Source organism: Antrostomus carolinensis, unplaced genomic scaffold, assembly GCF_000700745.2.
Source record: "Antrostomus carolinensis isolate BGI_N321 unplaced genomic scaffold, ASM70074v2 scaffold19539, whole genome shotgun sequence".
NCBI classification, from domain to species: domain Eukaryota; kingdom Metazoa; phylum Chordata; class Aves; order Caprimulgiformes; family Caprimulgidae; genus Antrostomus; species Antrostomus carolinensis.
The window spans coordinates 2,346-15,772 of NW_010338098.1; the positions used below are offsets into that span (position 1 = coordinate 2,346).

The 13,427-nt window shown below is 42.1% G+C and overlaps 1 protein-coding gene across 1 annotated transcript in view; it reads right to left on the minus strand.

Annotated features, from left to right (window-relative positions):
* Positions 1 to 39: 39 nt before the first annotated feature.
* The window catches only part of LOC104530725 (nuclear receptor coactivator 7), a 26,047-nt gene continuing 12,659 nt past the window's right edge, over positions 40 to 13,427 (minus strand). The window contains 6 exon segments of the mRNA XM_029086853.1: positions 40 to 955; positions 1,870 to 1,943; positions 2,602 to 2,697; positions 3,191 to 3,343; positions 3,861 to 3,986; positions 8,574 to 8,721. Coding sequence (XP_028942686.1) covers positions 820 to 955; positions 1,870 to 1,943; positions 2,602 to 2,697; positions 3,191 to 3,343; positions 3,861 to 3,986; positions 8,574 to 8,721 — 733 coding nt within the window. The 3' untranslated portion in view covers positions 40 to 819.

Here is a 13,427-nt window from a genome sequence, read left to right on the forward strand (position 1 = left end):
TAATAAGAAGAACTGTCCACCTTCTCCCTCATCTCAGAAAAAAACAAAAACCAAAACAGAATTATGCACTCAAGTGTTTCTGCCAGAAAACAAACCCTCTAGTTAGGGTAAAATGAAAACCAAATCTCATTTACAAAATAAAAATATAAAAATTAACTTCGGAAATCAAATAAATTGATTCAGAATAAATGCCAATGCATAAGAAACCTACCTGAATAGTAATTATTTATCAAACTGAGATTTGAAACATTAAAAGAAAAAAAATCATAGCTAATACATTTACAAAAAAAGAAAAATCTGCTATACAATAACAATAAATAAAAAGATTTTAAAAACATGTTCCCTTAAGTGCTGTGCACACCTATTTCTGATTCTTTTCCATGGCAAACAGTATGCTATAGATTTTGGTAAAGTAACTTTTTATTTTTGGTTAGCATTTGTACATTGAACATAAATACACATGGAATGTACTAGATAATTATAGTTTTCCCACAGGATCTTTTTCACAGTTACAGAAAGTTTTCAACTTACACACACCATGAATGTTTTCATAAGCATCGTATCTTCGATGCAGGAGTCTTGGAGGAGGAAGTAAAAAACACTTCAGACTGATCTCTTTCTTCTGTCTCTTACTGCCTCTCAAAACCAGCTCTCTTTTTTGTTTTTTTTCTTCCTTGGGTTGGTTTTTTGGGGGTTTTTTTGCGTAGTCATGCTCTGGTACAAACTTGAGGAAAAAGCGTGTAACGTCGTGAGGCAGCCTGCACCTTCTAGTTAACTTTTAAGTGCCTAATGGATCCAGTCCTTAAGGCAGTCAGTATTTCATTCAAATGTCCATACTTCCACATCTTGTATTATGAAATCTTCTTTCTTAGATAAGATGTCATTATTGAAGGTGCTGCAGGAGTTGCTTCGCCCGTGATACAAATCTGCATCTAACCATAAGCCAAACCGGCCACTACAGAGGAAATACACAACAAATTTGAGGTTATATATAACAGTAAAAATACTGGAAGCTGTAGAAAGAGCTAGAGGAGTGCTACAGAGGAATCCAAGCAATTCTGAGGACCTCTGGACCAAGCGTGAAGAGCTCAATCCTGGCAAAGCGCTTGCCAAGAAGCTCACGGAGCCATCCCCTCGCTTTTGTTTGCACCAGTGAGCGGGGCAGAGCGCAGGGCCGAGCACGTGCCCAGGGCCCCCCGTGCCGCTCGGCTGTTCGCACCGCTGGCTGCGGCCGACACCAGGGCACGGACATCGGGGTCCCTTCCCTGGCTGTTTGGATGTGGACAGAGCCCCTTCTGGGTTAGGAGGAGGGGTGTTTATACACTCCTGATGCAAACCATGCCCAGATGTCCCATGGTGCAGCCTGTGGTCAGCTTTAGCTAGTCGTATCGCCTTAGCCCTTGATTTCATACTCACTGACCTTTGCAACTTGGGACCTGAATAAGCACTGTCTGTATCCTTGCGCCGAGTATCAACAGAATAACGACAATTTAATAAGGACCACGGGAGAAACCTTAGAAGCTGGTGGCAAAACTGCCATGAGAGATTATCTTCCAGTGGCAAACCTCTTCAGCAATGAGACACGTATCTACCCAAAACATCTGGTCTTTTCCTACCTCAAAAAAATTCCAAAACCAACAAACCCCACTTGCCTAACTCTCTTTAAGCAATGGAAATTGTTCTGGGTCTGTAACAGAAATCAGATTGCTGAGGTATCTGCCCTAAACAGTTTACTAAAAGTTAAGTTCAGCCATTTTACTGATTAGTTTTTCTTGCAACTACCACTGTTTCTGTTCTCATTTAAAAAAAAAAGGTAAAACCCCAACCAAAGAGTTAGCTACATAATTTGAAACCCAAACATTCACTCACCCTCCACCTCCGAGCTCCAGAGAGCTGGTGTCTCCATTGATGAAGTATGTGTTCTCTCCACTCCATTTGAATACCTGAGGAGGGGGGGAAAAAACAAGTATATTTGGAATGTGAGGATTCTTGTATTCTAAAACTACTAGGGACTGACTCTTTGCAAGTATTTTTTGGTGTGGTCACATTTTATTTTTTTCTTGAAGGGGCAGGAGGAAGAGGTAATAGGGAGAAAGTAAAGGAACAATACATATTTATAACTATGAACAAGGCACCCTAATCCTTTTTAAAATTCTGCTTGCATCTCTAAATCAACAGGCACTCTGTTCAAAAGGAACAAAGTGTTCAATACTGAAAAATGCCTAAGCCATGAACCTTAAGGGGTATTTCAGTAGCACTCTTATCTCTGGTTTGTCGTCACTGTGATCCCAAGCACATGTGAAATTATACCCTATTCTTGATATCTCTGCCTTCCCAGGTGTGTCTTTGACAGTCCATTCCTTACCCCTCCCTGCTTCTCCCTTCAATCCACTTAAAACCCTCTCCGCACCCTTACAGACTGTCCTCTTGGCACTTCCAATAATTACAGCCGCTTTTGCTTAAAGCACTGCATTGAAGCAGTGAGTGATCAACAGCCGGCACATCTTCTAAACTCAAATATGCTGTCTTCATAAAAATTTCATAACTGTTTCAGAAGTGGAACTCAAAAAAACATATTTGAGAAAGTGAACACCCACTTACCTTGAAGTTTGGACTGAATGTGTAGAGGAATGTTTCACCAGTGCCATAGTAATGGTCACTAAACCTGAAGGGATGCGTAGCATACGCTCCAAATATCTGTCAGAATAAAATTATTAAACTCCTTTTGAAGACGGTGGAAGATTCAAGAGAAAAAAACACAAACATTTCAAAATACTTTCTAAAAACCAAATGAGCTGGTGTTTCATGTTAGAAGAACCAACTAGTAAAGTACACCATGAGCAAGTACTGCTGCAAATCTTTTGTATCCTGCAAGTTAAAAGCCAGATGATAACAACAGCAACAAGACCTCCACAGAGGTGTTATTTGTCCAGCTTGTTAACTGGGATACCTAAGGAAGATACTTCCATGGGCACTATTAAAAGGAGCACTCATTGCAGTTATGAAGCTGGGGAGCGTATTTGCATTAGTGCTGGTGTACTTTCCTGTCTGTAAGTTTAGTTTAAGCAGTAGAAAATACAAAAGAAAACACCAATGTCTTATTTTGGTACGATGTCACTTCGCAGTATCAGTAGCACTTTTTATAATGCTTCCCTTCCAGTCCAACCCTCGCAGAAGCAACACTCCTCACCTGGTTGTCCATGTCCTTGACGACAAGGAGGACCGGACTGTCCAGAGATGCCGATTTACGGTACAGAGTCTTCAGGCTAGTCCCGTGCTCCAGTGTGCTGTAGGCAAGCCGCCACGGATATCCCTGCACTCGTGCGGGCAAGCGCCGGGCAAGCTGGGCAGTGAACAGGGGGAAACGGTTATGTATTCAACAGGCTGGGTCACAGGTGCTGCCCCAGACTGTTCCCTTTCTGCGGGGGCTTCTGAGCCAAAAAATGGCTGTCAAGGGAGCAGCTGGTGGCAGCAGCTTAACATCTCTGCCACTAAGCCCGACTGTCTGCATTCACATCACCTGTGAAAGAGATTTCAAAACTGGCACCCCTTCTCCGAGCACCGGAAGAGTTGCCAGTCCTCAATATTACAACTCAAACTCCTGAGTTGCAAAACGTAAAAATAAGCTTTCCAGGTGAGACAGTGGTGCAGCCAACAGGACCCTGCAAAAGGACACTCCAACATACTAAGTACATTCCAACCTCTTAAAAAAATATAATAAATATTTATATTTATAGTATAAATAAATAATATAAAAATATACCAACATTGGTATGTTGCCTCCAGAAGGCAGAATGTCCCACACTCAGCAGAAACAGCACCACAGCTCACAAGGAAACTTGAGTATTTTCTAGCCATACCTGCTCTATGTGCATATTCTCCAGGAGAGCGCTGTGATGCTTTAAGACAGGCAAAGTGTCATCATCATCATCTTCATAGTAACTGCAAACGCTCTTTCGTCGTTTTGCTTCTTCTACAGTAATGATCTGAGGCAAAAGAACAAGTGTCCAACCTAAAGCATTGCTCTCACACTGTCAGTCCTCTGTTGAAGGAAATTAATTTAAGCCAACATACCCCTCAGCTGTTACACCGTGTGGAGCAAAACCACTGTATGGGATGGTTGTATCAAGCACGGGCAGCATTAACCAAATGGGGAAAACCTTAACTGGCAAGGTGTCTTTGAGACAGCATAGCCAGAATTTCTTTATGCCCTGGTGACCTTCCACAGCTGTAGGGTTCTTTGAGATTAATAAACATTGGGGTAACCAGGTGACATCATGTGGTCAGTCTCAGAAATACCTGGTCCCAAGTCAGAAGGCTGAAGTGCACCTACTTCTTCCGAGGCACGCTACACACATCTGAACTAGATGTCTCTTGTGTGTCTAAATGAGGAAGACATGGAAGCTTCTTTGTTTTCTCTCATGCAGCTAGGTGAGTACATTAATTATTTTCTCAGGTGCTAATGCATGGGAATATGAGAAAGTTTAAAATTTCACTTCTTTTTATTAAAACAGCAGGTCTTTCCTGGTTTTCTTTACTGACTCAGACATGGTTTCGTGTATACAAACTGAAACAGAATGAATACAGTGAAGAAGTAAAAATGTAAATCAACTTGAACAGATATTTCAAAGTGCTGTCTTGTGGGAAATGTGCTACCTAAGATTTTGAAGATCCAGCTGAAAATACTCATTCTGAGAGTCAAGGTCTTTAAAAAATACATTCTTAGTTGAAAATGATCTAATAGCTCTTTGGAAACTTCTATATATTCCTTTGCCTAAGACTTTATAAAGAGAGCATGTTGTAATATTTTAAAAGGTGAGTCCATATAAATATTTCTAACATCAGGTTTGAACTTAAATACTTGGAAAACAAAGCACAGACTTATTTCCAGCAGCTACAGGTAAGCCACGCTACTTTTTCCCATAAAGCTAGAAACACAATGAGAATGCGAGTCCATATGCTTAATGCTTATCTCTGAAAGGACTCATCAGCCTACAAGGTGCTGAGAGAGACAGGGGACAAACTCTGAACCCCAGGTGGCACTGGCAGCAAACAGGAGCCCAAACGTGTCACAGGTCCCAGGCTGTCAGCACCCGTGGCGATCACCACAGAGGGGAGGACACTGCCTCACCCCTCGGTGGCAGCGGTCTGGGTGTCCTGGCTCCCAACAAGCTGCTGCTGGGCTGCTCACCCTGCTGCTGGCAGAGCATCGTCTGGCACAGCTGGAAAGCTGCTAATCCTTCCGTGCAGCTCGGGGTGCTGCGCGAGCGGCAGGAGCATCGGCTCCGCACAGCAGTGGGAGGTGAGATGAGGCACGCTGCACCCAGCAGCGGGGCTTTGGGGCTCAGTGCCACCACGGCAAACAGGAAGCAGCAGCAAGAGCTCAGAGATGGGGCTGATGAGAAAGAAAAGGGGAAGCAAGGAAGCCTAACTACAAAACGAACAGGAAACTTTAAACCGCCTTCCTTCCAGGAGCATATCACTACAGAGGTCTTCTCCTGGAGCAAGAACCTCAAGATGCGGCTGCAGAGAACACTGTGCTGCTGCCACACATCTCCCTGCAAACATGGCTTCCAAACGACTTGCACGTTGCACATGGATAGAGCTTCGCGTAACTCCTCCGCACCTTCACCATCGCTGCTCGAACTTGCAGAAGCTGTCAACAGTCAAGACAATTGCCAAGAAGTGCCTGGAGGTCCTACACAGGCGAGAAAACAAACCCACTGGACTGACTGCAGGTGGAGATTTAACCACACCACAAAACACAGGAGCAGCTTTTCATGAAGACTAGGACCAGTGATGAGTTCAGCATGGGTAGGACAAAGCCTTAATACCATCAGTCACACCTGGCATCTCCAGTGGGACACAAGCAACGCGTCCACTGCAGGCCCTCGCTCGCTCCCTGCGGGCCCTCATGCCCTGCCCGCATCCAGCAGCAGCCGCCTGGAGCTGAGCCCAGTGCAGCTGCCCCGAGCAGGGCACCCGGGCACTGGTGCTCCAACACACACAGCAGGGTTAGGAAAAGACGGGGAGGAGCACCACAAGGAAAAATCCAGCCTGCTGAGTTAACGTTGTCCGTGCCCCTGCACACCTGGGCAGTACAGGTATTCCTGCCAGTGACAGCGGAAGAGCTGTACAGCTGCATCCTGCCCCTCCAGCCCAGCCTCAGTGGGATCTAGATCTGGGTCTTCTGAGGCTGGAGGAAATCTTGTGCTGGAAATCTTTTCGTATAACCAATTTCAGAGAAAGTTTGCACTACAAAATTAAGATAAATTAAAAAAAAAAACCCAAACCAAACAACACTAAATGAAAAATCTGCAACAGATTTTAAAGGGAAATGGGCTTTCTGCTTTTAACCTTGTTCTTTTTCCACCTCCTGAATGGTTTTCCTTCACTCTTCATGTCCCAGGCCATTACTTTATTTTATTACTTTCTTTTTTTTTTTTTAAATGAACACCTTTTTCATCTTGTATCAAAAAGGCCCAACTCCTCTTTCTAAGGAGAAAAAAAAACTCCTCTTTCTCTATTTTCTGGGAATAGTCTCCCTGCAGGGGGTGGGGGGAAGTATCACAGTAAATCAACCAGCAACAGGTATCTGTATCAAAATGCAACCAAACTCACAGACACAGGCAAATAGAGAAAATCTATTAACACAGTGGTAAATTGCAAATCGACTCCAAAGACAAACAAGCTCCACTCTTCACTGCATAGATACCTATTCAGTCTATAACTGAAGCACACACTTGAATGAAGTTCAGAGTCAACAACTGCAAAAAAAAAAGGATCTGCAAGATCAGATATTTACAGACCACACAAAAGCAGAAACAGACGAAAACCCAACCACTACAGAAACTGGATCTACAAAATCTTTTGAAGATTTCTGTGGGACTGAGAAACCACTATACCTGGGGTGGAAATACCATGTTAAAATTAACCAGAGTATGGAGCACATTTTTTTACTAGGACAAAAGGGCTGTACCAGATCCATGCTGTTCAAACAGATACACAGTTCAACATACCTCCACAAAAGGTTCCTCCTGGTCAGGTCTGGCATAGTAAAGAATTCGAACATTCAAAGGCATTTGTTTCCCTTTCATCCTCTACCAGTTTATTCTGCAGTATCCACTACACTGCCGTGCTCTAGTGGCAAGAGCTCTCACTCACAAGTATGACAGACAGCTACTGCCTGTGGCACGCTGTGACAAAATTGCTTATATGCTTCTCTACAATCACTTTCTGTTTCCCCACAAGGGAGAGTGAAACTTTCACAGTAATCATGCCCAAATTTGGACTTTCAATAGAGATTTCCTGGCAGACCTACTTTATATTTGTAAAGCTTGAATATATTACAAATAAAAGAGACACACCTTTAAGAAGCTAATTCTTCTCTTAATACATATTTAAATAAAACAATGAGAGAAAAGCTCCCAGGGTGATCAGATCTCTCCCACTTCTGTTCTTTGGATCACTGGCCCTCCTCCTTCATTTTGGTTTTATGAAAATGGCATGCAAATAACAACTGAACAGTGAAATCTAGTGTAATATATGACTGCACTCAGCTCTGAGCAGAACAATGAATGAAGACTCTTTTTTTCATCTTGCACTTCCAAAGCAGTAACATTAAGAAACTACAAAACTAAAAATAAAAGCCACTTGGGGTTAGAGGTGATGTTGTATTTCAAATGACAGGAAACACACTTTGTTGAATGGGACAACATACTTTGAGGACAGGAATGTGAAGGGAAAAAAAAAAAAAGAGGGCATTAGAATTTCAAAAACAAGTTTATGTTTAAGACAAAAATCATATCGCTTTTTAAATCACCATCAAGATATTTCTCACTTCGGGATTTATCTTTTTTTTTTTTTTAATTTAACCCATATCCTTAGCACAGCAAGTGCTTCAGCGTTCAGAAACATCATTACAAAATGCGTGCGAGCTTATTTCCCTTAGAAACTCGGCTTTGTATGTACAAGAGGCAGACAGATAACAAACACAGGCTTGCCAAGTAGTTAAAACAGATTGCGAAAGCCCTCATATGAAAAAGCCCCCGTATGAAAAAGCCAAAGTTCCAGTCTAAAGCCTATCCATCTTACAGCCAAAATTCAAACAATATTGCTGTGTGCACCTGAGAAGCAAGGGCATGGCACATCACCACAAACCAATCCATTTCAACCAGCACACGGGAGTCTCTGCTGGTGTTCAGGCATACACACACAGTTTGAAGGTTTTACATGTAGCATATAAATACAACACAAATCTAGCAACGCTGACAACATACACCTGTATAATTTTGCAAAAGGCTCACATCACATAACCAAAATATTTACACAACTTCTGCTGGTTGCACACCACAGAGCTCCCAGCTGTTTGCCTGCTCCTTCTAGGGAGGGAAGAAAGGAGGACTGAAGGAATGTGAGTACATTTGTGAGACAGATACAAGCCTTGAGAAGACATCTATATGAAGCAGCAAGCATTATAATGAAACACCACAAGACCCATCAAAAGAGCAAGTGCTGAGGTTCTTAACACACTTGATACGCACACGCTTCATACAACGGCAGAAGGCACTCACCTCCCAGCTTTTAGTAGTGGGCTCACTGAAGAAGTTGTCTATCATGTCAAGTTCCTCCTTTTCTACCACGACAAAACCTTGCTCTTTGGCGTCTTTCCCATATATTTCTGGTGACCACTGAACAAAAAACGTGTACAAGTGATCCACCCTGCAAACAGAAGAGGAGGAGACAACCGTTGCGCAGTGGTCCACGCACACAGCACTGTCATGTAGTACTGAGGTTTTGCCTAATGACAAAGAAGGGACAACCATACAAATAGGATACCCCCCGTACCTACACCTTTGTGTACCACACAAGGAAATAGCTCCTTCCACATGGCAGCCTGAAACAACTCAAAGTTTATCTGCTTTTTGTCCCCACAGTATTTTTTTTCCTCCCTTTGCTATACAGACAACCAAAGTATCATGGAAAAACTGAGTGGCTTGTGCAGTCCCACACAATTGTTAAGATGACAAATTGTTTGGTATTAAATCATGCTCACAAAAGTTAACTCCATAAAAACCCCTCACTTTAATTGTTTAGTTTGACTTCCTGCATAAACTAAGGCAGAAGATATTGCCAGCAAAGTCTATACCACATTTCTAGCTGCCCTCTCAAAGTTATAGAGACTAACCACATGAAAATAAGCAGTTACTAACAGCTTTGCTAACGATATGCAGTGCATGCACTTCCATAAATGTAGTAAACTCTCAATCACTGTCTTTAGAGAGAGATTTTTTGACAACATCCATAACAAACACTGGAACAATTTCTAAAGAAGGAATGTACCTAGTATATTAAAATTAAAATGAACATAAGCACTTTCAAACAGGAATACTGTTTGTATCAACTGTACAAGAAGTTGAATTGCCAGCAAAAAAATCAAACCCTAATTAAAGAGGGCAGATAGAAAGATAAGTAGGTACTTATGACACTGGATCTTTCTCCAGTTATTCACCAGAAAGTTTTGTCCAGCATTCCTTGATCAATACAAAGAAAAATCTTAGAGAAATTTAGACATTTTCTCCCTACTATTTCAAGTTACTTGGATATAGATAGATAGATAGATAGGTAAGCACAAATAATCTTAAAACACCATCTCAGCACTGTTGGATTCTGTTCAGGGTCACTAGTGTAGTTCTGGAGATATTTCCAATAGAGCCTACATGTTTTGTTCTACGCTCCTACCACTGGGGGCTAGAGTCTGATGTCAGCTCTAACTGCATAAACTGCCAGCCCTGAAATTGCTGCCCACTTCTGGCAGCTACACTAATTGAAAGTCAAAGTAAGATATTTGGATGGGTTTAACTCACTTTGGCCTCAAGAAATTTGGATCCTTTTTTTTTTTTTCCCCCATTATCAAAGACCTCTCCCAATGATCATGACCTTTCAGAGGATGATGGAAAGCATCCTTGCAATCCTCAGTACATTCAGAATATTTCCTGTCAGGTCCCACGGACCTGTATACGCTCAGTTTATTTAAGTAGTTCATAACTAAGTTTTCCTCTGCCATGGACAGATGCTGAATAAATCCAGACACTCCAGATTTAAGAAGCAGCAGCATAAAATGAGAAATAGGTGACTGCACAAGTGAGGTCATTCTGCAAGGGGATGCAGAACATCCCTTCTCTGTTAATAAAATTATAACATTATGCTATGGTGGCATTTCCAACCTACCAAATTGAAAAACTGGAGACAATTTTTAAATTGAAAAACAACTGCTTAAGGAACACTCTTACAGCCAACTGGACAGCTGCAAGGAAATTTATCCTAGAACTCAATAGCTGCTTTGGTGATCACATGCTTATGAGCGAGTCACGCACTAACAGAGAAACATCAATAAAACATAAAATACTTGGAAAGTAGCAACGTCAGAAACCTGAAGTTCATCACTCCAGAAAGAAATTATTCAAAAGGAAAAGATGATAACAGGAAACTTTTTTTAAAAAAGCAACCTAGGAGACACAAATAAAAAATGAAAGAGGGAACACCGATTAAAGAGGGATCCCTCCAGCTGTAGCCAGATTAAAAGGAAAGTGAATATGCTTACAAGTATGTTCATAGTAACACACACACACACAGGGGGCACAAAACACATCTAAAAAGGAAACTTTACAGTGAAAGATATAAATTCAGTAGAAAACTAATTTTGGAGAGTACAACACGTGACAAGGATCATGACAGCAAAGTGATAAAAATCAGTGTAAGACAAAAGCTCTGTGGAGTATTTATGCCGCTGCATTGCTTAGTGAACTGGGCACAATCAGCTGTGTGTGTGAACGCACCTGCGCAGAGGAGCACACACTGAAGAACAGGGAGCAGGGGCTGCGCTTGCAGGGTGGCACTTCACCCTCGGCAGAAGGACCCTAGAGACCTGGGATAACAGCTCTGCATGTCGGAGTGAGAGCTCCGCACCAGCACACTGATCACAATACCTGGTGCAATCTTTGAATGCACCAAGAAAGTAACCAAAGGAGAAGGAATGAGACTGTGTTTGGTTTGGTGTCTGACATTTTGGTGACCACTGCTGGAATACTTGGCCTGTCTCTGGTGCACTATTCCCAAGTTGTGCTCAAGTGTTAGAGCTTAGAGATGCAAACCCAACTGCTGTACAGCAAGAAGCAAAGGGAGTTATTTAGCTTACAGGAGTGATGGCCTACATTAAGGGAACTGAATTCTGGTAATACAGATACAACCACAACCAGGGACTGGAAGACAGAAGAATTAAAGTAGGTATATAGTGTACCAAAAAAGAGCAAAGACGACTATCAGTAAAACACACCAGACAGCTTGTCAAGTTACAGTTGATTTTTTAGGGGGAACTGTGAATTATTTTTCTTCTAAAAGATATACTTTAATTTAGGAGGTCCCAAACTGAGATCATCACCACCACCATTTCTGTTGATATGGCAACAACACCTGACTTCTTTGAGGGCAAATGCAAACCAGTTTTCCATAAATGTCTTTAAGTCAGTCACAGGTGGGAGAGGGGCTACTCCCAAATTTTTCTGTTTGGGTAGTGGGAGAGGGTTTGTGCATCCCCTGAAACATGCACAAAGGCTGTAAGTCCAACCACAGCTCCTGGCCTAGAAACAGGAATTAATGCAGAGGAATCCTACAACTTTGTTACAAACGTGCCTGACTAGATGATGATTCTTCACGAATCTTACGAGGGCTAAGGCATCATAAGCCCTCATATGCTTATATGAGCTTATACAGACTTATGTGAGCCCTTATTACAAGATGTTAAGCTACAGATACAAACAGGTTTGCACAGGTTTCATCTTTATAGCTTGATACCTTTTTTATTAGGAGTCTAGGAGTACTCTATTTGTAGAAGGCTAATTCTAAGCTTTATGCTACCTGTTCCATTCCATTAACAGAAGCGTGGAAGAGTGATCCTTCAGCATCAGGACCACCTCAATCATTGTCCCTTTATGCAAAGCCCTGTGTAAATGCACAGAAGCATCACATAGGTATTGACTCTGGATAGTTGTGCTGCAAGTTCTTCCAGATCTCAGCTTCAACTGTATTAACTACAGGGTGTTACGCACTAGTTACTCAGAGGAGTCACAACCAAGCAACATCTTGCTCTGCAAAAGGAAACCCCACAGAAACAGGAACAAAAAACCAAACCTCACTCAACTCCCCAAACCAAAAAAGAAAAAACAAAACAAAACAAAACACAACAAATCACAATGAGGCAAGAAGCAAGACTGAAAGAGAGAAGCAACACTCAACCCCTGTTACTTTTCCTCTTTGAAAATCTGCCTGCTCTCGAGAAAAACTTCCAGAAAAGCGGATGCCCTCTCAGTGGCGTGATCTCAACTCAACGTCTTTACATCAGCATCAATGCAAATTATACATTCATAAACCAAACCTGTCTGCCAAATTTGTATTACAGATAATCAACAAGATTTAATTATTGACTGAAGAACTAGTCAATGCTAAAATGAGGAAATTATTTGTTAGGACACATGTTTATAAACAAAGAAATTCTGCATTACTGTCTCTGTCCCAGTGCAAGGCACTTTCCTCTGCAAGACCTTGAGGACATCTGTGACATAATTACTGCCCTACTACTACTCAAAATCCACTAGGGTAGAAAATCTACATACCACTTAAGCATAAATCCATGTAGTAAGAGCACGCACAGACTTACCCTCTAATACTGTAAGCTACACCCATTGCAAGACGTCTCAGCAAAAGAATCAATCCCTATTACATGGGTGCCTCTCTGCTCAGCTGAACCCGACAAGAAGCTGCCCTAGACCGAGTAATCTGTATATAAAGGCAAATTGAGATGTCCATCTCCCCTGCTACATGTCAAGGTGAGCACCACTGTGACCAAGCAGGCAGCACAAAGGAGCCCTGCAGTCACTGATTAACTCGCTGTGCTGTGCGGGTCACAGGGCGACGCACTCTGGGATACCCTCAGCGCCCGGGAAGCCACGTAGGAAGAGAGAAAACCTACAACAGCCACAAAAGGCAAAGAAGACTTAGGACTTATTGACAGCCGTTATAAAGAGTATCAGCCTAACGGTCTTCTCTCTGTATTGGTTCCAGAGGCTTCCATTTTTTAATATATGGCTTAGGTTCTCTAACTAATCAGAAAGTTTCTGCTCACCAAATCACAAGTAAAGAAGCTGTTTTCCCAGTTTGTGATAAGAAGCTTAACAGATTTAACTGCTGCACAGAGCACGGTCAGAGACCACCTCAGCTCAGCAGCTTTATTCAACATTAGATACACCATCCCCAAAGCAATGACTGACCTTGTGTTATATTACAGCATCACTCCAACTCCTTGAAGTATTTACTCACGCTTCAACATAGAATTTTCTGAACCCGCTCTTTTGCAATCCCTGAGGAGCCAA